General features: G+C 39.0%; 5 protein-coding genes across 7 annotated transcripts in view; 3 read left to right on the forward strand and 2 right to left on the reverse strand.

Annotated features, from left to right (window-relative positions):
* Positions 1–25,637, reverse strand: part of LOC142358667 (dolichyl-phosphate beta-glucosyltransferase-like) — a 303,077-nt gene that overhangs the window by 15,785 nt on the left and 261,655 nt on the right. Inside the window, exons 2-4 of the mRNA XM_075410158.1 lie at positions 21,479–21,748; positions 11,087–11,312; positions 10,595–10,808 (exon numbers count right to left, since the gene is read on the reverse strand). Of these exons, the coding sequence (XP_075266273.1) occupies positions 10,595–10,808; positions 11,087–11,312; positions 21,479–21,741 (703 nt within the window). The 5' untranslated portion in view covers positions 21,742–21,748. The remainder of the gene's footprint in view (positions 1–10,594; positions 10,809–11,086; positions 11,313–21,478; positions 21,749–25,637) is intronic.
* On the forward strand, positions 14,203–15,869 carry LOC142358668 (glucosamine-6-phosphate deaminase 2-like). The gene is made up of 3 exons (XM_075410160.1): positions 14,203–14,836; positions 15,076–15,205; positions 15,590–15,869. Exons 1-3 carry the CDS (start codon positions 14,291–14,293, stop codon positions 15,736–15,738), a joined length of 825 nt encoding a protein of 274 aa, XP_075266275.1. The 5' UTR covers positions 14,203–14,290; the 3' UTR covers positions 15,739–15,869.
* LOC142358660 (ATP-dependent 6-phosphofructokinase, muscle type-like) overlaps positions 16,633–25,637 on the forward strand; it is a 702,476-nt gene continuing 693,471 nt past the window's right edge. Inside the window, exon 1 of one of the 2 annotated variants that reach the window (XM_075410151.1) lies at positions 16,633–16,652. The gene's annotated coding sequence lies outside the window, so the exon portion shown is untranslated. The remainder of the gene's footprint in view (positions 16,653–25,637) is intronic. The other variant, XM_075410150.1, reaches the window with a different exon arrangement.
* The window catches only part of LOC142358665 (putative isocitrate dehydrogenase [NAD] subunit alpha, mitochondrial), a 322,133-nt gene continuing 313,129 nt past the window's right edge, over positions 16,634–25,637 (forward strand). Inside the window, exon 1 of the mRNA XM_075410156.1 lies at positions 16,634–16,651. The gene's annotated coding sequence lies outside the window, so the exon portion shown is untranslated. The remainder of the gene's footprint in view (positions 16,652–25,637) is intronic.
* The window catches only part of LOC142358662 (tetratricopeptide repeat protein 5-like), a 263,093-nt gene continuing 261,654 nt past the window's right edge, over positions 24,199–25,637 (reverse strand). For both annotated transcript variants that reach the window (XM_075410154.1, XM_075410153.1), the window contains one exon: positions 24,199–25,012. In XM_075410154.1, the coding sequence (XP_075266269.1) occupies positions 24,378–25,012 (635 nt within the window). In that variant the 3' untranslated portion in view covers positions 24,199–24,377. The remainder of the gene's footprint in view (positions 25,013–25,637) is intronic.

Consider the following 25,637-nt stretch of genomic DNA (forward strand, 5'->3'; position numbering starts at 1 on the left):
TTAACCTAATTTTAAGTAAATAAAACCCCTATATGTATCGAATAAGCTGGTTTTCGGCTTAATATTTTTAGGTTTTCTAGACAATTGCCGATTGATTACGAACTGATTTTGACGTCAATAACATCAGACAAAAACCTGTTAAATGAGCATCAAAAAATCTTGCCGTCTAAGTTTCACTTATTGCTTAGAACTTGATGTTGCTATGATCGTTAATGCTTACACGTGTTGCCGATAATACGTTGCTATGTGTCGATTATAGATGATGAATTGAATCCTCGAACTACTGTTTTCGTCAGAGTTTACATGGTACCGCTCCCAGTTATGAACACTTTTAGCCTAATTGTATTGATAAATGTGTCAGGTTTAAGGACAATGGATCAGAGGGAAGAATTAAATCACGTTTGCTAGCAGCTTCCCCTTTAAGGCATGCTTCAAGGTTTAGCTCTACCTCTGAAATGCAATGAAGGTATAAAAGATTAATTAACCGCTTTTACCAACGAGCAACTTATCATTCGTAATGCACAATTCCGACAAACTTGGTTTATTCCCGCGCGGATTAAACTGAACAGCTGGAAAAAAACTTGAATCCTATCTTTGAATTATGCTTCACATACCTAGCTTACGCAATTTTGTTAAAGAGATGAGTCGCTGACGCGCATAAAGATTAGTACACCCTTTATTGACGAAACAAGACTGTGCTTCTTTGCTCTTATTGAGCGCGCCAGGGAATAGAAGCGATGCAATCAGAGCGATTCCCAAACAAAGGAACGATATCTGAATATCCGGATTTGATTTAGTGTGTCGATGGATTCCTATTTGTACTATGCAACCGATGCAAAAAAAATTGTAAGACAGAAAATACCCTAATTAATTTTTGTAGTAAATAAAAATTTTCAATTTAGACGGCAAACTCCAACCCCTAATTTTCCTAACTTTTCAATCAAACATATTGGGTTATCAAAAAATTAACGGTATCAGATAAAAAAAATAAGAATTCCGTGTTTTTCAACGCGGAAATCTTGAATTAAGAATTCCGTGATTTTCGACGCGAAAATCTTAAGAATTCCGTGATTCTCAACGCGGAAATCTTAAATTAGGAATTCCGCGATTTTCATCGCGGAAATCTTAAGAATTCCGATATTTAGATAACCTGCCACCATCAAACCACACATATCATTATTTTCAAGACAAAAAACCATCGATTTTGAAAAATTTTTGGTAGATTTGCCAAAAATTCGAGAAAATTGATATAGTCGGTTCGTATATCAAAAAATAACTGCTGATATAGATAAAATTGATAGAATATTATACTAAATTGTTCGATTTTGCAAATTTTTGGTCAATTTTTTTTGCAATTCAAAAAACATAGAAAATCAATACCGAATATTGATAAACCGTACTTTCAGGCATAAAACCGTCCAGTTTACTGGATTACCGTTCCGTATTCAAGAAATTGCAATAAATTGACCAAAAATAGAAAAAAAAGGACAAAAGCATAAATTTTTGACAAGGTTGTCAAAAATCAATTTCTCTAACAAGAAGCCCGTACTGAACGCCAAGTCAATATCAGTACTGGGCAAGTCTAATTCCAAGTCTGGATATCAGCACTGATTCAGAGCTACGACCATAACACATTTAAGACTTGTCAGACTTGGCAAATCTTAATACACGTGCAAAAACAAAGTTCAGTACGGGAGGTTCGTTAATTGAGTGAAACTCATTACACAGAAAAAGTTGTGAAAATTTTCACAACTTCCGGCCTACAGAAAAAATTGATCGAATCCCTATAATTTTTCTCGTCGCTCTTTTATGTTACGTTTCGTCCGCGTCCTTTTCGTCCTTTAACTTCTCAATTCTCCGTGTTCCGTTTTTTTCTTCAAAAACGTCGCTCTCCCAAAACTTCGCTTTTCGTTTTCTTCGCTACTTTTCCGATTTTCGATGTAGTATGTCATATGTGATGAAGTATGTTGTTGTTTTTGCTATAGTATGTTGAGTATGCTAGTATGCTGTTTTGTTGTTTAGGTCTCAGAGCTTTCTAGGGTGGGACTTAAGTTTATTCTCGAGTTACGGCTGGATTGTCCTTTGACTTTTCAACTTTACTAATTTACTAGCCTTCCTGTTGTAGTATATTGATTTTGCTGCTCTATATTTGTGTATACCTGTATGATTGCTAGTTGGTTGGTCTTGTTGCCTTCTAGGGTGTGACTCAAGTTTATTCTCGAGTTACGGCTGGATTGTTCCTTGACTTTTCCAACTGTCTTTGTCTACAAATACACTATTTTAGTTTATTCAATTTTCCTGTAGTTTGTTTAATACCGCTAGTATGCTGATTGTTTGTTGTGGTTTGGGTTTTGCTAGGATGTGACTTAAGTTTATTCTGGAGTTGCGGCTAGTAAATTTCTCGATCTTTGCATCCTTTTAGTGTACTACTGCATTGCCGTAAATTAATTTGTCGTTATAGTCCCATAATTAACTATGCTAGATTGTCTTACAGTAGCCTCTCTCCTTCTTCCTAGGGTGTGACTTAAATTTGTTCTGGAGTTACGGCTAGGTTGTTTGGTTAAGTTTTTGCTGTGGTCTGCTAACATAGTTCTTTCCAACCTCATTTCCCGCCCGTTCTTTCCCCACCGTCCCGTTTCATTGCGTTGCGCTTTTTTCGCTCGACTTCCCGTCCGTACCGTTTCCGTTCCGTCGCGCAATGCACGCTCAACTTCCCGTGTGTCCTTTGTCTCCCTTCACGTTGAGCGCATAGCGTTCAGCGCTCCTCTTCTGTTTTTGTTGGGCACTGTGTGCTCAACGACCTTTTCTGCTCTTTGGGCGGTTTGTTTTACAGACCGTCTACAGTGTGCTGTGTTTGGTGTCTTTTGCGTTTGGTTTGTTTTTCGTGGATTTGGTTTGTTTGGAGTGTGCATATAATAGATAACCGTGTGCAGTGGTATTTTGCTGGTCTTTGGAAATAATAACCTCGTGATGTCTAATAGTCTCGATCAAAAAGTTGTACGCTGCCAGGTCAAAGCGTGAGGCTGAATTGCATGCTATGCATGAAGATATTCTTCATTGTACAAATAGTCAAAGTAGGCGAGTGAAAATTGAACGCCTAGTAACAAAGTGCAACGAAGTATTTATGACTGTTGTAGACAAAAATAAGGACCTGATTGCATTTGCTGGGAAAACGGAGGATCCAAGTGCACTTGTTCCTTCATTAGAGTCTTACCTGGAGGCAATGACAACTAAGAACGACAAGATACTCACTTCAGCACAAAACTACATCAACTCTGCTGATGATAAAGTGAGTGAGGTCCAGGAACAGAGGGCTTCGATTCGTTCTAGACTTCCCTCACTTATGACCTCGTCAAAAACATCTAGTCAGCGTAAACATGATTACGTAATTGCTAAAATGAAGCGCGAAGAAATTGAAAAACAGAATGAGGCAGCCATTCGCCTTGCTAAACAGAAAAAGCACATGGATCTAGATGAACTGGAGGAAAACAACAGGAAACGGTTGGCAGAGGCAACTCTGCAAGAATTTGAATTGCTGGACGCTGTTTCTAAAGGTAGCCAATCTGAAACAACTGCAAGTGCCAGGAGCTCAATGAGAAGTGAAAAGGCTGTCCAGGATTGGATCAACACCTCACTTGCTTTAAGTTTTAACGAGAAAACTGGTGAACAAGAGGTTACGAAAGACCCTCCAGAATGCCCTAGCCACTATAATGGCGCGGCAGTGGAAGATCACAACACTGACATTTCGAGGCACTATTCCAAAAAATTGTCCAGGCAATTACATTTTAAGCAATGAGACCTTGCAGCAATTTGACCCTTATTATACCCCACCTGAAAATTTTTTGGCTGCTGCTAACACACAGGCGTTGTACCAGGCACACCTAACGGCGCAAATGGATCAAACAGGCCAGCAAGGCATGGCGCTTCCAAGCATAACTTAACAAGAAACCGCGGATAGTCAGCCGCCTTCTGTACACGCCCCAGGGGCTTCTTCACCGCCCATTCAACAGCCCATTCCCACACAGCCATTCGCACCGCAAAGAAACCAAAATATTACATCCGAAGTATTTCCCAACGCACAACTTCAAATTTCAAAATCCAGGGGACCGGAAACATCAAGTCTGACCAAGAATAATTTGGCCAAGCGAATATGCTCCAGACACAAATTAATTGTGTCCCCCGAGCACCAAACGCCATTCTTCCTCCTTTTCCGACAACAAATAATCCAGCCCCCGTAATAAACGTTCCCTTGCACCCAAGCGCCCCACCAAGTCCAAGCACTCAACAGCACAACTCCGAACCCGCTCGTCCTTATGACTTTCCCATTCCGAACCCCGTCTTCTCACTTAACCTCACTGCTCCCATCCCACACGCCCCTTTTGACTAACCAGCCTCTCGTCACCAACAATTTTCAGAATAGTAATAACCGAGTACACAAAGTTGTACGTTCTGTTGCTCCTCCTTTCCCAAATATGCCCGATATCCCTCTTGGCCAAAGTTTTGTGCCAAATATGAGTCATTGGCCTTTTCCGCAGCACAAACCGTCATTAGTCAACCAAGATATTACTACCGTAAATAATGTTGCTCCAAATGTACAAGCACACATCACACCATCAGTTACGAATTTTCCACAACAAATATATTCGAATTCACCCCCTTTGATTGATATGCAATCACCATCAGGCGCACAACAGGTAAACCCGACCGCAATTACTAGTAATGTTGTACCTGGTCTAGCCACTCCGGTTTTTCAGCCAACATACCCTTATGTTGGGCCCACACCGTTGAGTTGGAGTGGTCCGCAGGTGTCTGCACCTGCCCCTCCGATACCGGACAATGTGTCATTGATTAGGGAGTTGGCTTATGCAATAACCAGCAAGAAAAATGACCGCTTGCCAGAATGGAAACTTGCTCAGTATAATGGCGATCCATTACAATGGCACGAGTGGTATGGTCAATTCAAAAGCGCGATTGACTCGCAATCGCTCTGATGACGTTAAATTGACATACCTTAAGACACTCGTCACCGGTAAAGCAAAATTTGCAATCGCCGAGTTTGCTTACTGTGGTTTAATGTACAAGGATGCACTAAGGACTTTAGAACGTAAATTTGGCCAGCCACAGGCAGTCGTAAGTGCACACTTGGATAAAATAAGCAATTTTCCGCCTCTTAAAATGCACAATAGTGATAACATCATTAACTATTCTGCAGCCATATCCAGCCTCGTTGGGGTTTTCAAGTCACTATCATATGATGCTGACTTGAAGAGCGCTTCCCTACTTAACCAAGCGGTACAGAAGTTACCACCAAACATGAAAGAGTCGTGGTCGCTCTTTACGGTTAAGAAGCACTGGGTTAAACCTACACTCCTTGACTTTAACGATTGGCTTAAGGAAAAGGCTGAGGCCCATGATCTTATGAAACAAAGCGCAACCAAGGCAAGGCCTGAAGATAACAGCACTTCAGTAACCAAGACCAAAAAAGCCTCAAAAGTGTTTGCATCAAATTCACAGCAAAGGGAAACAAAGAAGCAAATGCCACCTTCTTCCACAAACACTTACTCTCGCTGTATTGTATGCAAAGGTAACCACCGGCTATGGGAGTGTCGAGTTTTCAAGGAAAAAACTCCAACCCAGAGAGCTAAGTTGGTGGCGGATAATAAACTTTGCTTTTCGTGCTCACGCGATAAGCACACATTCCGCCAGTGCCCTCAACCGAGAAAGTGCCGAGCAGAGGGGTGCAATAGTTCGCATAACACACTATTGCATGGAGCAGATAGGGTTTTCCCAGCAAAGCAGTCAACAAATTCCAATACCATTCAGCCTTCTGGCAACACAGGTCAAAGTAAAGCAACCACTAGTCAACAGCCGTCTAATAAGACACCAACAATGTCATCTGTTACTGATGTTAAGGGACTCCTCCAGGTAACGGAATTGCAGTTGGTCAATTCGTCCGGTGTAGATACCAAGGCTTTAGTTTTGTGTGATACCGCCTGCAGTAACTCTTGGGTGGCCGGTAGTCTCGCAGATGGACTCCGTTTGCACGGTAAAGCACTAAAGCTAACTGTCAAGGGTATTAATACCGAAGCAGTAGTTGACACTAGGATTGTTGAGGTTACTGTGAAACCAAGAGAACACCAGGATTTCGAACCATTTACCATCAACCTTTTCGTTAAAGAGAGTCTGAACGTCGGCTCTGATATAATTAATGTACAGGCCCTGCAAGAGACTTATCCACACTTAGCAGTCCTTGATCCCGTGACAAATTCCTATAAAGACATTGAGATGATACTCGGACAAGATGTCTATCATGCCATCCACCGTTAGAATACTTCTCTGCCGATGAGAAGCGTTCACCCGTTGCCGTACGCTTACCCATAGGTTGGGTCTTAAGCGGTCCGTTACCATCAATTACGTGTTTAAAATAAACGTGCTTTAATGTGAATATCGAACAAGACAATGAGTTAGCAAGTCAAGTAAAGTCATGGTACGACATTGAATCATTCGGGGCAAACAAGCAAGTCGACTCACGATCTGCAGCAGACGCAAGGTCTCACGAAATCCTTGAGAGTACCACCATACACAATGGCCTGAGATACGATGTCCGAATGCTGTGGGCAGCAGACAACACCAAGCTCCCAAATAATTACTTCTCCCTTGTGCAGCTAAAATCTCTCGAAAAACGATTGGCCAAGGATGAATACCTTAGGGAGAAGAATACTAGTACCATCAAACACGATCTGAATAGGGGGTATGTAATTGAGGTTCCGGACGCTCACAACGTTGAGAACCGGTCCGATAAAGAGTGGTACCTACCCCACTATCCGGTTTTAAACCCGAACAAACCGGGTAAGGTGCGTAGGGTGCTCAATGGAGCAGCAAAATTTCATGGTGCCTCACTGAATAAATCTTTGCTCACTGCCCCTGATCTGCTCCAAAACCTTATTTACGTACTTCTTCGCTTCCGGCAACATCCATATGCCGTCTCTGCCGACATCGAAGGAATGTTTCTACAGGTTGGGGTATTACCATCAGATCAACCATCACTTCGCTCTCTGTGGCGGGAGGACCCCACAAATAACGTTGTAGTGTATCAGTATACGCGCCATATGTTCGGGGCTAAAGACTCGCCCACATGCGCCAACTATGCATTACAACGCACTGCGAGAGACAATGCCAAGTTTACCCCGAAGCTGCAAAAGCCGTCCTTGAAAACTTCTTAATGGACGATTACCTTAACTCAGTGGAGTCTCCTGAGAAAGCCAGCAATAGATCGAAGGAATTGGTACATCTTCATCTCGGTGGGTTCAAGCTTACGAAGTTCGTAAGCAATGTGCCAAATCTGGCTGACCGAATTGATGGTTCTCCTCAATCTACCGAGCCCAGGGTTATTGTGTCATGTCAGGAGGATTCATCGCATGTGCTAGGGCTAAAGTGGGATCACACTAATGACACCTTAGTTGTGAGTAGGGGTACAAGCTGCGCTATCAACAAGTCCCTCACGCAACACTTGGTCCTAAGTCTTGTCTCGAAAGTCTTTGACCCTATTCGTCTTGTCGCACCGTTTACCGTTGGTGCTCGGTTAAACTTGAAAGAGTTTATTGTCGGTGCTCGACTGCTCTTAAAGGACATCTGGCGTGTCACAGGACAACAATGGGATGACGATCTTCCGCAAGACATGGTTCAAAGATTTTTTGTTTGGAGTGCGGACTTACCAAAGCTTGAAAACATCAAAATGCCTCGAAGTTACTTTAGTGGACCCTCTGATAACATAGAGTTGCATATGTTCGGTGACAGTTCGCAGGATATTTTCAGTGCGGTCGCATTCTTACGAGCCCGAGTAAAAACTCCTACGGGCGAAGAAAAAACAGAGCTTACGTTTGTTTTGGGGAAAGCGCGCGTAGCGCCAATGAAAGTAACGACTGTCCCAAAACTCGAATTACAAGCAGCTCTACTTGCCGCTCGATTGAAAAGGGAAATTACAAAAGCACTTACTGTAACTGTTAACCAAGTATACATGTGGACAGACAGCACGACCGTTCTCCAGTGGATTAACTCTAATGAAAAGCAACCAATCTTTGTTGCAAACAGTGTTTGCGAAATTTTGGAGTATACCAGCGTTGACCAATGGAACCACGTCGCAACTAAGGATAATCCAGCTGACGCTGGCACGCGTGGGATGTCCGCTGAGATTTTCCAGCTAAGCAGTTGGGTCAAAGGTCCACATTTCCTAACTAATTCACGTTTCCCGTTTGTACCGAACAAAGACGTCATTAAAAATATCAAACTTGTCGTCAACCAACAGTCACTATAGAGGACACTATATCTCCCGCTACATCTGTTAAAAAACAGACAACTCCCGTTCCGTCGTTATTCCCATTTGGTAAGTTTAGTTCTTATCACAAGTATTTGCGCATTGCCGCATACGTTCTCCGGCAACATGCCGGCTACCGCAACCTCGATGGTAGCATCACTGACCCTACTGAGCTTGACGAAGCCGTGCGTCAGCCACAGTACTTGGTACAAGGAGAGTCTTTTGAAACCGAAAGAAAAGCTCTTCTTGACAATAAATCTGTTAAACGGAGTAGCCGAATTGCTCCACATTCACCGTTTATTAGTCCAAATGGGCTAATCCGTTCCTCGGGCCGCATCAAGCAGTTAATGGAAGTTGGGTTTAACGTAAAGTACGCAATCATCTTAGATGCACGTCATCCGTTTGTAAAACTGTTCCTTGAACACACGCACGTAAAGGATTATCATCAAGGTGTTGAATACTTAAGATCAATTGTGCAGGAACACTATACATTATTGAAACTAAGATCATCTTTGCGTTCCATCAAAGCACACTGCCTGAGATGCCGAGAATTCCAAGCTGTAACTATGCAACCAATCATGTCTGACTTACCTAAGGAGAAAGTTGCTTACCCGTCTCCTCCCTTCAATAACACTGGCGTTGATTACTTTGGGCCATTCTATGTTACTGTCCGCCGTACTACTGAGGAAAGGTGGGGCTTCCTTTTCACCTGTCTCACTACTCGCGCTGTCCATTTCGAGATAGTTACATCCATGGACACCAGCTCTTGTGTTATGGGAGTTGAGCGGTTTGTGTCACGTAGGGGTACACCTGCCATGATTTGGTCGGACAATGGCCCTAACTTTATTGGAGCGGAGAAAGAACTCCGAGAAAGTATTGAAAAGTGGAACGTTGTCACCATTGCAGCGGAGCTCGCTCACAAAGGCATAAAGTGGAGCTTCAATCCACCCAGCGCTCCACATCAAGGTGGTATTTGGGAGAGGTTGGTACGCAGTTTCAAGCGCGTGCTGTATACTATTCTTGGCACTCGTCGCCTCACGGATGAGGTACTGCATACTACTTTTTGTCTCGTGGAGAATGCTCTCAATTCGCGTCCTTTAACACCCGTAAGCGCTGATCCGTGCGATTTGAACGCTATAACGCCTAACCACTTTCTTTTAGGAGAATACTCTACCGGTATTCCGTCTACAGTCGGCAATAATAGGTATAACCATCGTAAACGTTACGCCCGTGGTCAGTCGTACGCTAATACGATCTGGTCTCGTTTGATCAAGAGTACGTACCGACGCTCTAAGTGGCAGACGCCTGCCGAGCAACATCTTAAGACCGGTGACTTGGTTTGGATAGTTGAAGAAACCAACCCTAGGGGTTACTACCGAACCGCGCGGATCGCGGAACTCCGTTACGGCTCCGATAGCGTCGCGCGCTCCGGTTTTACGTACGTCGACCGGTTCGCTCGTCCGTCCGCTTGTAAAACTTGTACCAGTTTTCCCAACATCTTCTTCCGGGCCGGAGGATGTTACGCAGTAAATGGACGAATTTTAGCCAATCAGAATCGAGTATTTAAATACCAATTTAAATACGTATAAAACGTTCTTATATACGTAGAAAGTTCCGAAAAAGTTCATTTATCCTAATTTTAAGTAAATATAACCACTATATGTATCGAATAAGCTGGTTTTCGGTTTAATATTTTCTAGACAATTGCCGATTGATTACGAACTGATTTTGACGTCAGTAACATCAGACAAAAACCTGTTAAATGAGCATCAAAAAATCTTGCCGTCTAAGTTTCACTTGTTGCTTAGAACTTGATGTTGCTATGATCGTTAATGCTTACACGTGTTGCCGATAATACGTTGCTATATGTCGATTATAGATGATGAATTGAATCCTCGAACTACTGTTTTCGTCAGAGTTTATACCAAACAAATTGAGCTGAAACAGGGCTGAAAGGCTCTAAGAGCACTTAATGCTCGTTGGGCTCTACCTGTTTATCCCGTTTTTGAGGACGAAAAGTCAAAATTCATAAGTCAAAAGTCCAAAATCGGTCAAGCGAAAAATCGCATAAAAAGACCGACAGGACTAATATAACTGCTACAAACTTCGTTTGAGAGCAATTAAAAAGAAGCATTCGCTGATACTAAACGTACATATAGGACATAACGGTCTAGTTTCCCATATTAGGTAAGATTTTCAGTAATGAGGGTAAATTACTCCAATTGCTGGAAGACCAATTTCTAAGCATCAGAAATTTGAGGATTTGAAGTTCTAACTAACCCAGTTGTTCGGCCAGATAAAGAAGCTCAACGTCAAATGCCCATCTTTCAACGTGGAGGGTGGAGAAAAGAGTAACGGCACAAGAGCGAGAGAAGAGTTTGAATCCGCATTGGGTGTCTCGTATTGTGCGCACACACAACATCCAGACCAACAGCTGGAACACTTTGGAGATGAAATTGCGAAGGAAATTCCGTTTGGCAATGGCCTCTTTCTCCTGTAAACAATTATTACAGGTCTAATGGCTCTTTTATAGCTGCATTTGACCTAAACTTATCATTTTGACCCAGACCAACATTAACATTAACAAATTATATTATCATTAAGTATAAGGACCTATGATATCGTTAAGTTTTAAATAAAATTTACTCCGTTTACAAATTCTAAGATAAGCTTAAAGCTAGATTGCTTCAACTTTCAGCTGATAAAATAGATCATAAGGTACAATAATAAACTAACAAAATGAAAGACGTTACAAAATATCAGAGTACTCACTAAATGCGCTCTGGACCCGATTGCAATTCCCGATACATCTGGTAGTGCCTTCAGTCTGTCCTCTAATCGAGCGACGTCACAGAACCTGGTAGCGCCGTCTGCATCTGCCATGAGCACTCGGCGACCCCTGGAAGATAGCACCCCCATCCGCACTGCACCCCCTTTGCCCCTGTTCTGCTCTAGGGTCAACACTCTAACTCGATCAGTTGTGTACTCTTTTGCATAACTAAATATAAACAAGCTATATTACTTTCATGTGAACTCAAGCTCTAAATCCTATCATTTGCCAACTAAATAGTAAAACTTCCAATAATTACAAACATAGCCGGCAGATTGCCGGAAAATAGCCGCGATAGACGCTTGTGGCCTTCCATGAATTGAAACACCTAAAGAAATAAGATAGACAGATCGACCACCAGTCCTTTAATAGACAAATACACTTTTTGGGTTAGATTCGGACTGTCAATTTTTTGACATACAGTCTATAGGGAAAAAGCGCTAAAAAAGCTTTTTCAAAATTGATATTCGAAATCAAAAGCTCAATACTAATACTCAAGAACTAGGGAATATAAAGACTAATACTCAAGAACTAGGGCATCTAAGTTTGGCACTACTTAGATGCGCACTATTTTATGTTCATAAAATTTAAAGTTCCATAAGTGAGTTCAGAAGTCATTTTTGTGAGTGAGGTAAGTCACGCAATTGACCTAAAAGCAGAAATGACGTCAGACACACAAATTTTAACTGCAAAGCAAAAGAAGTCAATGAAGTCAATTCCAAGAACTCAATTCCATGAAGTCAATTTCAAGAAGTCAATTTCAAGAAGTCAGGTCGTAAGAATCATAGATGGAGACGACGAATTAAAAAAACATAGCAGGAAAAGTCCTGAAATACAATTCAAAAAATTGAATAAAAAACTTAGAAGTACTCTACCTGACCAGCACATCAATTGAACACTGCCAGCCAACCAAACAAAATCATCAAAACGTTGAGAAGTTAAAACAATCAAACAAACTAAGCAAAAATATACTCATTGCTATAACTTTTTACCCCGAAAGGCAAAATTCAATCCCTTTAAACATGACTATTTCATAAATATGTTCAAAACAAACTTTGGATCTTAAATCGGTCCAGGATTATATCTGCAAGACCTGAAAAAAATTCACTGCCCCTTCAAGATCGATTAACTCAAAAAATGAGAAAAATTTTTAAAAATCAATTGCAAATGTTAATGAAAGGTTGCTGATAACTTGATATTAACATCTTCCAAATCATTTCTATGTCTCTAGAGGCTATACAGTAACCGAATTCCAAGCCTTAAAAAATTCAACGGCTCAGATCGATAAGCAATAGTTTTAAAAATAAAATTTCAAAAAAAATCCTATTCCTTCTATTAAAACATTAAAAACCATTCCCTTAACCCATAGCAACTATGTTAAAACATACTTCCAAACCCTGGAGGAGGATACCTGGCGACTGGGGCACAAAAAAAAACTCAATAACAGACAAATATTTTCAAAAAAAATTTTTTTATTAAAAAATTTCTAAATTCGAATTGCTAAATTGTTGAAAAAAATCCTCTGACAGTAACAACCATGCAGAAACTTTTTTATTAGACCTATAAAAACGTGGAATAGGTTTTCTGGCACCTAAAAATGGACAATTATCAAAGTGAAAAAAAATTTCAGGAAGACTTAAAAAAATGGCAGATTTTACCCAAAAATGCATAAATTTGAGACATTAAAATGTTGAAACCCATTCTATTATTACTAGAAAATATGCAGTGCCCTATTATCAAACCTTAAAGGAGATTCCCTGGCCCATGATGCTGGAAAAACTCAAAAAATGACAAAAATTGTCAAAAAACTTGAAAAAAATTGCAAAAATTAGTATCATTTTGCGTGTTCATGTTTGTGGTACCAAAAAATATAGCTCATAAAATGGCCATAACAAATAAATTTATCTCACATAAGACCTTCATCAGCTATTAAAAACTTCAACCTCAGACTAATCAAACAAACATAGCTGGCAGATTGCCAGAAAATAGCCGCAATAGATTCGTAGATCGGCAGTATAAAAAAACAGTAAAAAAGACAGACCGAAAAAACCTCGTCTTTTTATTGAAGGCTGATCTGTTATATTTTGAATAAAAATCTGTTGCTGCCTCTATTAGCTGATCTCAAATAACCTTCATTTAGAGTGACACACACCCATTTGACCTTATCTCTTTGAATTGAAGTAAATAAAAGTCAATTTCAAAGTGAGGAAGTCATTTTTGAGAGTGAGGTAAGTCAGGTGTGACCAAAAATTTAATCACGCGCATGAACAAAAAAACTCGCTCCACTAAGAGCGAAAAATGACGTCACACATGCAATTCAGTTGAAATTGCATGAACGAATGAACAAAAAGTGGCTGTGACGTCATATGGTCGTAACAAAAATCATGACGACGAAATAAAAAAAAACCAAGAGAAGGCCAATAATAGCCCCAGCTATCGCTGTGCGGCTATTAAAAAACTGAAAAAAATGACATGAAAAAACATGAAAAATTGCACCATTTTGAGCTCAAAAACTAAAAATGACCTTTTAACCTTAAATTAAGGCCATCCCTCAGCTGCACTACTCTAAGCACTTAAAGGACTACTAAATCCTACTTTGGGCCTCTAATGAAACTTAATGCCCGCTGGGCTTTGCCTGTTTATCCCGATTTGAAAGATCAAAGTCATTGAAAAATGTGTGAACAGATCTTAAAAAAAACAGCGCCCCAATACAATTCAAATTCTTTGAATTGTAAAAAAAACCACGATGTCCCCAATAATAGCCGCTATCGCTTCGCGGCTATTAATAAACGACTTTCTATACTTGAGAATACACTTTGCTGAGTTTCAACCAGTTTTTCAAAACTCTTAATACCACAAAATGGCCAGGATCGAACGCCCAGAATTTGAGACAAATTTTGGTATACATTTATATAGGAACAGATTAATGTACTCCTCAGAAAATGAAAGTACAGACACAGTTAGATGAATCGCTAATCCATAGTATATCAGGTTATAATGTAGATTTTATCTAAAATTGACAGGCAGAAGAAACTCATTATGTGACCTGATGCGTATTTACTATTCAGAGCTTACTCAAAAGATAAGATTAATCAGAACACACGAAACTTTATACTAACCAGTTTCTTGACATAAAATTCTCAACAATGCGATTAATAATTAAAGATGATGCAGAGGCTGTGGGTTTGTGGGCTGCCAAATATGTTAGAAACAGAATCAACGGATTTCTCGAAGACAATTGGAATGACATTCGAGCAAATGGCAAGACCTTCAACCTCGGTCTTCCAACGGGAAGCACACCCAAGGAGATGTATAAAAACCTTGTTCTATTCTGTAAAGAAGGCTCTCTCAGCTTCAAACATGTAAGAACATTCAACATGGACGAATATGTCGGACTCCCTATGAACCACCCCGAAAGTTATCACACATTTATGTTTGAGAATTTGTTCAAACATGTAGACATTGACCCGAACAACGTCAACATTCTTGATGGGAATGCTCCTGATCTGGATCTGGAATGTGTGGAGTATGAAAAGAAAATAGAAGCAGCAGGAGGTATTCACTTGTTCATTGGGGGCATTGGCTCCGATGGTCACATAGCATTCAACGAGCCTGGATCTAGCTTAGTGTCTAGAACGCGCATCAAATCACTGGCAGTCGAAACTATTGATGCCAATAAACGCTTTTTCCAGGTGAACAAGAACGCGACCCCAACAATAATGTGCTTTCAGTGGGCACATTTACATGCCCCCTTTCATAGACGATCTAAGTTCAATAAAAATATGTGAACACAATATATAATTTGCAACTCCATCATTCGGCTGTCGATAACAAGATCAGATAGTAATATACCTTTATATTATCGTTACTTGTATTTTTTAACAAGTCACCTAAGCGGTTACTTGGTTATCCAGTTTGTGATTCTTCTTAGGGATCAGAAGTAGCTGTTCCAAAGCAAGCCCTGACAGTTGGCGTGGGCACTGTAATGGATGCGATGGAAGTCATGATTCTTATCACGGGTCACCACAAGGCATTTGCACTACACAAGGCCATCGAAGGCGGTCAGTCTAACCGTCCAAAATCAGATATTACATTCAGATTCAACTAGCATTTTTTCAAATTACTGACTAATGAACATAACTGATTAAAATAGTTTGATAAATGCCACTTCGATAAGGGAGAACAATGCAAATGAAGAAATTTAACTGGCGGAAAAGACATATAAGCACCAATTTTTTCAAAACTACAGGTTAAAAACTTTAAGGTAAATATTCATTACCGTGCGCAGACATCGGAACATCTATTATGTCCAGAGTACACAAAACACGTTGAAGGTGATGTCGCCAATAACATCCAAAACCAAGTAAGCATATTAAAAACGTCACATTTCGAACCATTATTTCGAAGATCAATTGGGTCAGAAACAACTCCTTTGACACTGATAGGTGTAAACCACATGTGGACTGTGTCTGCACTACAGCAGCACCAGCGAGCCCTGTTCGTGTGTGATGAGAGCGCCACTGGAGAGCTACGAGTGCGCACTGCTAACTACTTCAAAGGGCTCATGAAAGTGCATGACAAACTGGCCGAGTGACACACCCAGACACACAGAACTATTTCTAGATTCATACAACCCCGTCAAAATGATCTCAATGTGATGTGAATTTTATGTCAACCACTCTTTTGCTAATGAATAAAATACCTTGTAAGAAATATTAATGCTAATTCTTTTTAACACTATCATCAACTGAAGTTAATCCCCATCAATATTTAAGAGTGTGTTTAGATCAGTCTAGCTTTATCTAAACAAAATGCTTCTGAGGATTTAGTATCTGCTGCAATTCAGTCTTTTACCAAGATTTTCAGTCAATTTGCCATTCTTTTATTGCTTTTATAAAATAAAGTTATGAACAAAACAAAAATTCGAAATATTGGAGTTCATATTCGTACTGCATATAATTTTTCCAAATGTTTTGCTTTGCTTAGACAACACAAGGATCTACACAACTTTAGCCATTGGTATGGTCATATAATCTTCAAAACGTGTGTTTCAATTGCTTTAGATTAAATTTCGGAACTCAGTAGCCTAGTCCAGAAGACAGAACAAAAATGACAAAATTTCGACAAAAGATCTTCGCTGTTTGGTTTCAAACATAAGAAAGCTTCGGAATACTAGGTTTTATCAGCATCATCGGTTTTATGCGCAGGAAATATTTGGGATGTTCGGTTTTAGAACGTAAGAAAGTTTCGGTACGTTGCCTTCAAAATGTAGAAAATTGCTGGTGTAAATCGGTTTGAAACGTGAGAAATTGTCGGGTCTTTCCATACGTTAATTTGAGTTTTAAAATAATATAGTCTTCAGTGATACCATTATTTTCCCGGGAATTTCAAACATACTTCTTGGAGATAAATTGCGCAAGCTCAATGATTTTTCTTCCTGGTTGTTCTAATTGTTGTGATAAACTTAAAAAATTGTTGTGAAGCCTAATTGTGATAAACTTATTAAATAGCATTTCCTGCTGTTTAATAAATCTTTTCAGATTATTAGATTGGTCACATCACCGGCAATTCCCACAGAACAAAACAGAAGGAAGAGTACTGCTTAACCGGCTAGGGTTGAAAAGAAAAAATTATCTATCTCAATATACCCGGCAAAGGTTGAATTTCATTAGGTAAACGATATACCAGTCAAACAACAGACATCCAAACCGAACAATGACATCCGGAAGTTTAGTATCTTGGGCACAAAAAAGTACTTGTGTGCTATGTGGTGAAGGAGCCCAACAAACTGAAATTCTGAACTGTTTCCTTGGCAAAAGGCCAGCTCACAAGTTGTGTTGGACTGAAAGAAGCAATCAAGGGAAATATTTTTTGGTCTAGTGATAACTGCAATTCTCAATCACTAGATATTGCTTTCGAACTATCAGAATTAAAGCTGAAAGTAGCCAAGCTTGAAAAAACTCCTGAAAATATGGACAATGTACGATCAAGTAAACCAATTCAAACCGAAATACAGCTCGTTTTTTCAGAAACAGAAATATATGCCAGCGTACGGAAACAAAGCAGACGGCACTTACCAAAAGCCGTTGTTTACTATTGCCTCAGGAACATCCAGGCATTTTCGAAGAGCAAACGCTTTTGGCAGGGAGCAAATTGGTAGCAACAACATCGCAAAGAGACCAAAACCAATGGATTGGGAGGGCCCGAACGAAAAAGAATGTAGCATGCCCAAACCGATCAGCTCAAGGTGATATTCAAAAGTTAGAAAAAAAACAAGCTCGGATAACTTCACGGGTGTGAAAAATGAGCAAAGTAGAAGACACATATATCTCGGCAGGCTGACTAAAAATTGCACTGACGATCTTATAAGAAATTGGTGCCAGAAAAATGGAGATGAAGTACATCACAGAAGAGAAGTCAGCAAACAAGGATCAAATTCAAAAAGCTATCCTCTTGTCTTCGCAGAGACAGCAGCAGAGTTTGTTGAGAAAGTTTAACATGATTTCTGGCCTGAAAATGTTGTTCATGGTAGGTTTTATCTTAATGAAGCCAGGAATTGGTTGAAGTCATTTCCACAAGATGAAAGCCCTTTTCAGTGAATGAATAATTCAACAACATGCACCCTTCTAAAAATTATATCGATGTAAAATAAAACTGCTGAAATTGCGGATGAAATCCGGAACATCGATATAGATTTATTCTTCATAAGTGAGTCCTGGTTGTCTGGAGAAGTTGATGGAAATCATAAAACTCACGCGTACGAAAACTCCCAACATTTTCAACACTACAGCGAGCTATGGAAATTGGCAAAAGGCGGAAGACTTGCAGTCATTTTCAAACCAGTGTTAAATTTAATCTCTCTATCGTCGAGTAGTACGTCCCATTTTGCAGGTGCTTTGTTCAGCATGCATGAGGGAAGACTTAAAATATGTCTTTTGCATAGACCGCCCTCAGGTATTTTTAAAGCTTTCTCTGAATTTTTATAAAAACGTATAATGCTTTTGTCAATGGACAGCGATCTTATCTTTTTGGGTGACTTCAATCTCCAAAGCGTAGCGCTTGAATCTATTGCCGATGAAACATTAATAACTCAGCTTACTGAAGAATCAACCCACCAAGGAGGTAACATTCTTGACCTTTTGGTCACTAATCAGCGATCTGTAATTTCAACAATCGAAATCACAAATGTTAACTACAGTGATCACAAAATGATCAACTTTCGTCTGTCACGAGGAAATGAATTGATTAGACATCAAAGACACGTATATAAAATCAAGGAATAAAACTGATGGAGTAAAAATTGGAAACGAAATTGATCTAATAATGACCCTCAATCAGAACCTGAATTGCATTGGTGGATACTTTTTTTGATAGCAGAACGAGAAACAGTGCCAACCAGACGAAAATCTAAAATCAGAATTTGTCCGTTCTTCGACAAAAAGTTACAGGAACTCAAAAGAAATAGTCGTAAAATGGAAAAGAAATTCAGGAAGCTACAAACGTATTAGAACAGATAAAAAACTGGAGTCAATTCAGAAGTGCAAAACGATTTTTCGACAAAATAAACAGCGTTCTTTGAAAAGACCATTAACAAAAGGCTAGGCTTGAAGAAAAAGTTCAATTTTTTAATCAATTACTCCGAATCAGGTCGCTGGAAGCGTTACCGTCAGGTTGGGGTACAGACAAAGAAATAGCTGAGAAGTTCAGCATCCTTTTTAAGAACAAGATCAGAAAGGTTCGAAATTCCATAAAGAACAAAAATCTGATCAAGCATGGAAGTCCATTCTCAACAGAAGAAATTAACTCAAGCAACCGCACATTGCTGGACAGCTCTCACTCTATTGACGTTAAGTATCTAAATCATATCCATAAGGAGACGTCTAAAATTTTCTGCTATTTAAACCCAATACCAGGAAAACTCTGCAAGGCACTTAGTAATTCTTGGACGCCCTACTTTCTAACTTTCATAAACAAAAGCCTTCATCAAGGAAGGTAATTTCCTGAAATTATTCGAAAGATGAATCATCAGGCCAAAACAAAAAAAATCTCAATAGACACTGAAAACCCAAATAACTCTCGACCCATTGCAAACTCCTCTTTTCTTTCAAAAGTGTTAGAGAAAGTTTTGTAGGAGCAGTTGACAAAACTCCTCGAAAAGTATAATTTACTTGACCCTCAACAGTCCGCTTACCAAAATTCTACTAAACAGAAAGCTCTTCTGAAAACAGCAAATGATTTTTGCTCTGAAATTGATAAGGGAAACTCAGTCCTGGTTATGGCACTAGATCTAACAGCGGCATTTGACACAATTGACTTTAAAACTCTTGAGCAGATCATTGAAAAGCGATTCTTTTTAACTGGAACACGTATAGAGTGGATTATGTTCTATATTACCAATCAAAAAAAAGCAAACACAAGTTAATAAAGTTTTGTCTTCTGATTCTGATGTTCGTTATGGAGTTCCCCAATGCTCTATTCTCGGTCCTCTAGTTTTCTCCATGTACATAACACCATGTGAAATTGAATAAAAGCCCAATAACTCTTGGAGTGACAGTCGATTAGTCCTTAAATTTTGATATGCAATTCAATAAGGTCACGAGTTCTCGCTAGGTGGGGAAAAAAGAAAATTGTACAGAGTAAAGCATTATCTCTCACTTGAGTCTCGAAAAATTGCAGTGCAAAACCTTATCTTGTCGCGGTTGCATTACTGCAATTCTTTGTTGGGCGCGGCAAACAAGTCAAGCATATCAAAGTTGCAACGAGTACAAAATACTGCCTGTCGTTTCATATTCAACCTACGGAAACAAGAATCGTGCAAAGAATATAGATATAATCTGCATTTGCTACCTGTTGCTCGAAGAATTGATTTTAAAATCTTAACCTTTGCTCATAAAATTTTTTATGATCTTGATATACTAAATTATTTTAAAGACCTGATTATCATTCAAGGGAAAAATAATAGTAAAAAATAAGACAACCATTGGAAGCTAAAAGTTGAGCTTTCGAAATTCATATGAAAAAATAGCATTAACAGTTTATGGTCCGCGAAAATGGAATGCAATACCGTCCTACCTACGCAATACATCAGATCACAAACTCTTTCGCAAGGAGCTCAATACCTTTCTTTTCTCCAGTTGCTAATGAAACTATTTTTCAGAGGGGAAATGGAAAGAAAACGGAAAACGTCGAGTCGAATAAACGAAATTAAGAAAAATCTGAAGAAGAGAGTGCTCCCTTGTTGAGCCAAAAATTCCGTACAGAATATTAATTGCTCCGCCTGATTACAAGAAAACTTATGAAACATGTATTCGGGGTCATCGCTATTGTTTGGAGTTTTCATTGAAAATGCGCTGACTATATCATGTCCAGCAGGATGTATCTCAACTCTATATAGCGATAAGATTTTTGACGACTTAAAAACTTACAATATTAGGAATGTAATCGTTTTGGCCGGCACCAACAACATATTTGACAAAAACGATCGCCCTCTCATGTTACCGTTATGTGGCACGGGATCAACGGATTCCATTCGCGGAACACAAGAAATTCAGATTCAGACACGTTTCTGCTGATGGAGTACACCCAAATGCCAAGGAGATCAGAGAGTTAGTATCTGATTTCCGAAACGTTATCAGACAACAAAATATGGTACAGTTAATAGTGAGCCCGTTTTTAACTTTTCAAGCATATTTTAGCCCAATCATAATAGATCCAAATCATAATTTTAATGCGTGGTTAGAGTGGAAGAAGGAACCATTTGTTTTGGATTTGCTCGGCTTTCAGCAGAAGACAATAACGAAGTGTTCGGTTAGAGCAGAGGCATGCAGTTTGGTTGACCAAATGCTCGGTTAGAGCTGAAGTTATTGCAGTGCGTACAATTGCCTATCAAATTCTTCAGTTTTTGCTCGGGTAGTGCTGAAGGTATTCGGATATTTGATTTTTATTGGGTGAAAGTTGTGGAATGTGCTCGAAACCAACTTTGAAACTGATCAACCCACATTTGTGTTCAGAGGAGGTGCAAAAGCAAACTTCTACTACTACTCTTACTACCACTAAATCGTTGACAAAATTAGTTGAACAAATATGAACTGTTTGTTTCATGTTTAAGAATGTAACAGACGTGTTAAACATTGATGGGGTTAAACATACTGACTATTTCCTATGGTTCTTTAAATCAATTTTGTTTTTAACATTTTCTGGTGTATGGCATAGCCGCTTCTCTCAGCCTTAGTAGAATCCGAACGGTTCCTGATCCTCATTTCTCGGAGGGTTGCAACAATACAAAATCCAACTTTTTCTAGCACAGTCAACTTCTGAAGAGAAAAAAGTCCAACCTAAGTGCAACTGTGGATGTTTGGTCTCCACTGCCATCGTCGACAACAATGACTTCATATGTGAAGTCAGGGAACTGCTCTTTCCTCCCCTCCAAGTACTCCAGTGCCTCGTCCATCATTACAGGCAGCCTCTCCTGTTCATTGTAAGAAGGTACCACTACACTCAAGTCCATGGAGGCTGCCACTGAAGTACTGGGGAATAGCTCGTATTCGCTCGAATGCGGGTTGAAAAATTTTGACTCTGCCAAGGTACGCCGTATCATAATCAACCTGAAACCAGAATAATCTGAAATACCTCTCCATATTTGAGAATAATTTTCCCTGTGTATTACCTGTCAATTGTAAACTATATGCCAGATATGGAAAACCAGCAATTTTCCCGTGACCAAAAAACCACACACAATTTTCAGAATCTTTCAAATGAGTTAACGAATCTTAAAACCCGAAAACTCTAAAGCCAATTCTAAATGAGACATCATTTAAGCAGCAGCCAACTACTCATTACAATAAGTAAACAATTAAATTCAGTTCAATTCAAAACTCTCAACAAAAAGCGCAGAAAAAATAAAAGCAAAAACCGATAGCGATTTCTGAAAAATTCTTCATGAATTGCGCCTTGAAAACAATTAATCTCAACAGACCGTGTGATACATTGTTCAATTAATGAGTACACACGTGATAGGTGAAAAGACACATCTGTTCATGTAATGACACACACAACCGATAACACTATAAAGGCAAAGAAGCAAACAAAATATTTCATTTGTTTTTTATTGAAAAGTGACTTATCGAACATTCAAGTGTCTCATCTTAGAAACAAAACGAAAAGATGAGATTTTAGATTTTAAGGAACAATTGAACATGATATACTGTATTGAAAAGCACGAAACACAGAAAAATAAGCACTTCAAAAAATGGTCCACAATTTGACCTTTTAATCCATTTTCAGCCAAGTGAAATTAATACCAATCAAATCAAGTGGTCACAAAAACGCTCCAAGAAAATATCTTCAACCGAAAAACAAAAAAATTGAAAAAAGTGTTCTAAAATGGAAAGGACAAAAACCCTTGTTACAAAACTGCTACTGAAGTTTAGCAAATGCTCAAAAAAAATTAAAATAGTTAGGCATAGTCCTGTTTCTCAAATACAGGACACAGGGATTAGTATCATTAGCGAAGAGCATTGGACGTGTAAACTAAGACTAATTAGAACAGTTTAAATACCGGGCATCTAAAATTGGGCTTATGCCGCTTTTGATTCTGATTTTATTTTTCGATTATGGTCGTTTTCGATTTCCCTTTAGCCCTGTACATTTTACAATGATTCGGTGAGCAACTACTGTTTAAAAGCATTTTGAGCACGATGAGCGAACAATGAGACCAGTCCAGAGAAGTGCCGCAAAATACCGAAAATAATGGTCCAAGTTGGGTGCAGTTCACGCAAAGCGCAAAGGCAAGAGCGTAAAAGTCACTCGAAAATTAAGAATACACTACTACATTGTTTTAACTTCCTTCGAAATCAAAAAATCTTTTGCAAATAACAACTGAGCTAATGAGACTGGTGAGAACAAACAGCCCTTTCAGCGTTCTGAAAGTCTGGTAGATTGTTTGCATAGTTCTCCAACAAGATTGTCATTACGTTTGTCTACAAATTACAACACTTGCATCAATTTTGTGCCAGTTTACCAGCACTTTTCTAAAAAGTTTGCAAAAAACTGTTTTCGTAATCGCTGCTTCATAATTGCCAAAATACCTTTAATTGGAGTACCGCTCACAACTTTTTTCTTGTTCCTGGAATAAATCGTCGACAATTTTTTGCGACCTGTATTTATGCACAGGAGAATATTTGTTAAAAAGTCTTGTAATTGCATTCTTCTAGGCAAATTGCTCAAAACAACCAACAAACTTTAGCTTCTTAGGACACCGAACAATCAATTCGCGTCCATCTGATTGGTTTTCAACCAAAAACATAAAGGATCATGTGACTCAAATGAAAATCGTTCCATTTCGTGGAAACCTTTAACAATTCCGTCGCTGAAGATGCGCACGTTCGTTTCATCAAAAAACAAACATTATGCCCCACTTTTTTCAGCTTTTCTTGATAAAACTCCATATTTTTAAGAATTCGCCCGATTGTACTACTGAAAATTGTATCGCAGCACGAGCAAGACTTTGTGTCACCATGTAGCGTTGCAGTGAGGATTTTGGATCTTTTGAAACACCTATTTTTTTTTCTTAAAACAAATAAATTAGGGGCCTCAATTTTTTGTCCTCGAAACTTAATTGCAGATAGCGTTTTTATGAATGATTTTCACTTCATCTTGATTATAAGTTGAGTTCATTTTCTATTTTGATCACAGAAAATCTAACATTGCGTAGCGTAACAACTTGGCAAACGGTAAAAAAAAACAAAGCGGTTTAACCATGCTTGCTGTTTAAGCAGCGAAAACTAGAATGAAATCATCTTCAACTTCGAAATTTCACGCATTAGAGCAAATCATGCCTAAAAAGCAGCAGAAATCATGCTATACGTAGTTAACTTCGAAGTGTTTTCTGGCATTTGTCTGTTTGTAAATTTACATTTTCTCCGTTCACTATATCTATGCTGAAAAATGCATCAGTGCTAGACATATTCCAACCAAAGCTCATCATAATTTCGGAAGTTACCAATAATAGATTTATGCCTTCTACTATTTCGAAAGGTCAGTCAATCAGTTAACCTTGTACGTTAGATCTTTTATTAACAAGATACAAATATTTACATTAACTACAGTTTTAACAAAAACGAACCACGTTTCAGCTCATTCCCATTTTAAGGGGCTATCGTGTAGTGCGTTCATGTCCACTAATGTTGGGCCAAAAGCACTCAGTTCATATCTCAAAATGATGCTGCATCAACGTCAGCTTGCCTTGGCTTCCACTCCGACTGATACCATTGCTTGCATGCCCTTGTTGCCTTTTCTTCCATTGATAACTAAATCGAGTGGAGTATTCACGCGGAGCAACACAAAGTCAACATGACAATATTTTATATCACCAATTGAGCTTGGAGCTTTTAAAGGCTCGAAATCGAAAACGTGTTTGGACACATCTGGCTGGGCAACTGCAATTGAATCACCTCGTTGCAGATGAAAACTAATGGCAGCATTGAAAATGGAGACTGCACACAGAGATCCCTTTGAATCAGCAGCAACACAGTAGTATGGTGGTTGCTCTAAATGTTGGCCGATGTCGGCAACAATTCGCAAAAGGCACACTTTCTCGAAAGAATTTTTGGAATTAATAATTGAGCTGCAATCAACAAGTTCCTTCAAAGAGCAAGGCTTTAAATCAATAAGCTTTTCGGTTTTAGAATCCTTGAACGGCTCCCGGTAACATCCCAATTGACTAATCTCGAACTTCGATGTAATTTTCTCAAATTGTTTTAACTTTAGTCCACCCCTGTTAGCTACAAGGTCAGATATTTTTGTCAGCAGTACTTCCAATTGAGTAGCTTGACTTTCAGCTTCTTCCCAAAGCGGGTCAATTTTTGAGGCTAAACAGATAAGTGAGGATTACAAATTTTTAGGAATTAGGAATAATTAGGAATCGTTAGGAATAATCTGACTATTTAGATGTGTTCCTCCCAAAAATTAAAAGATAGTTGTTTCTTTGCCAAAAATGTCTTCTAGATCTGCGGTATCAAAGCGACAGATAAGGAAGTGCTAAACCATTTTGACAAAATTCTTTATTTTTTTTTTACTATTTCGATGTAAATTTAAAAAAACGTCTAAGGTATGAATGGTTTTGAAAATCACATTGAAACATACCCGGCAGATTGCCGGAAAATAGCCGCCGTTGATTCCAATAAGCATGATTGGGATTGAAATAACAGAAGATATTGAAAAAAAAAGATTTTTGTACGAATTTTTGTACGAAAAAGATTTTTGTACGAAAAAAGACTTTTGTACAAAAAAGATTTTTGTACGAAAAAGATTTTTGTATATTAAAAAAAAGTCCGATTTATTTTGATGGCATTTCGTAGTTGAACATACTTTTATTTCTTAGAGAGAGGCTACAGGGGCTCCTATCAATAACAATAAGCATTAGAGATGGTAACTAAGACTTATAGGAACGACGTTCAAATAGCGGGCATCTAAAATTGGGCTTTATGGGTTTAT

The sequence above is a fragment of the Convolutriloba macropyga genome, chromosome 2, assembly GCF_964194025.1.
Source record: "Convolutriloba macropyga chromosome 2, txConMacr16.3, whole genome shotgun sequence".
In the NCBI taxonomy this organism is placed as follows: domain Eukaryota; kingdom Metazoa; phylum Xenacoelomorpha; order Acoela; family Convolutidae; genus Convolutriloba; species Convolutriloba macropyga.

What these genes read in the sequence shown, in the direction of transcription:
- LOC142358668 (XM_075410160.1), top strand. Translation starts at nt 14,291, where the DNA reads ATGCGATTAATAATTAAAGATGATGCAGAGGCTGTGGGTTTGTGGGCT. An exon ending in CCAATAAACGCTTTTTCCAG is followed by an intron (nt 14,837 to 15,075) that starts GTGAACAAGAAC and finishes GATTCTTCTTAG; the next exon opens with GGATCAGAAGTAGCTGTTCC. An exon ending in ACACAAGGCCATCGAAGGCG is followed by an intron (nt 15,206 to 15,589) that starts GTCAGTCTAACC and finishes TGACACTGATAG; the next exon opens with GTGTAAACCACATGTGGACT.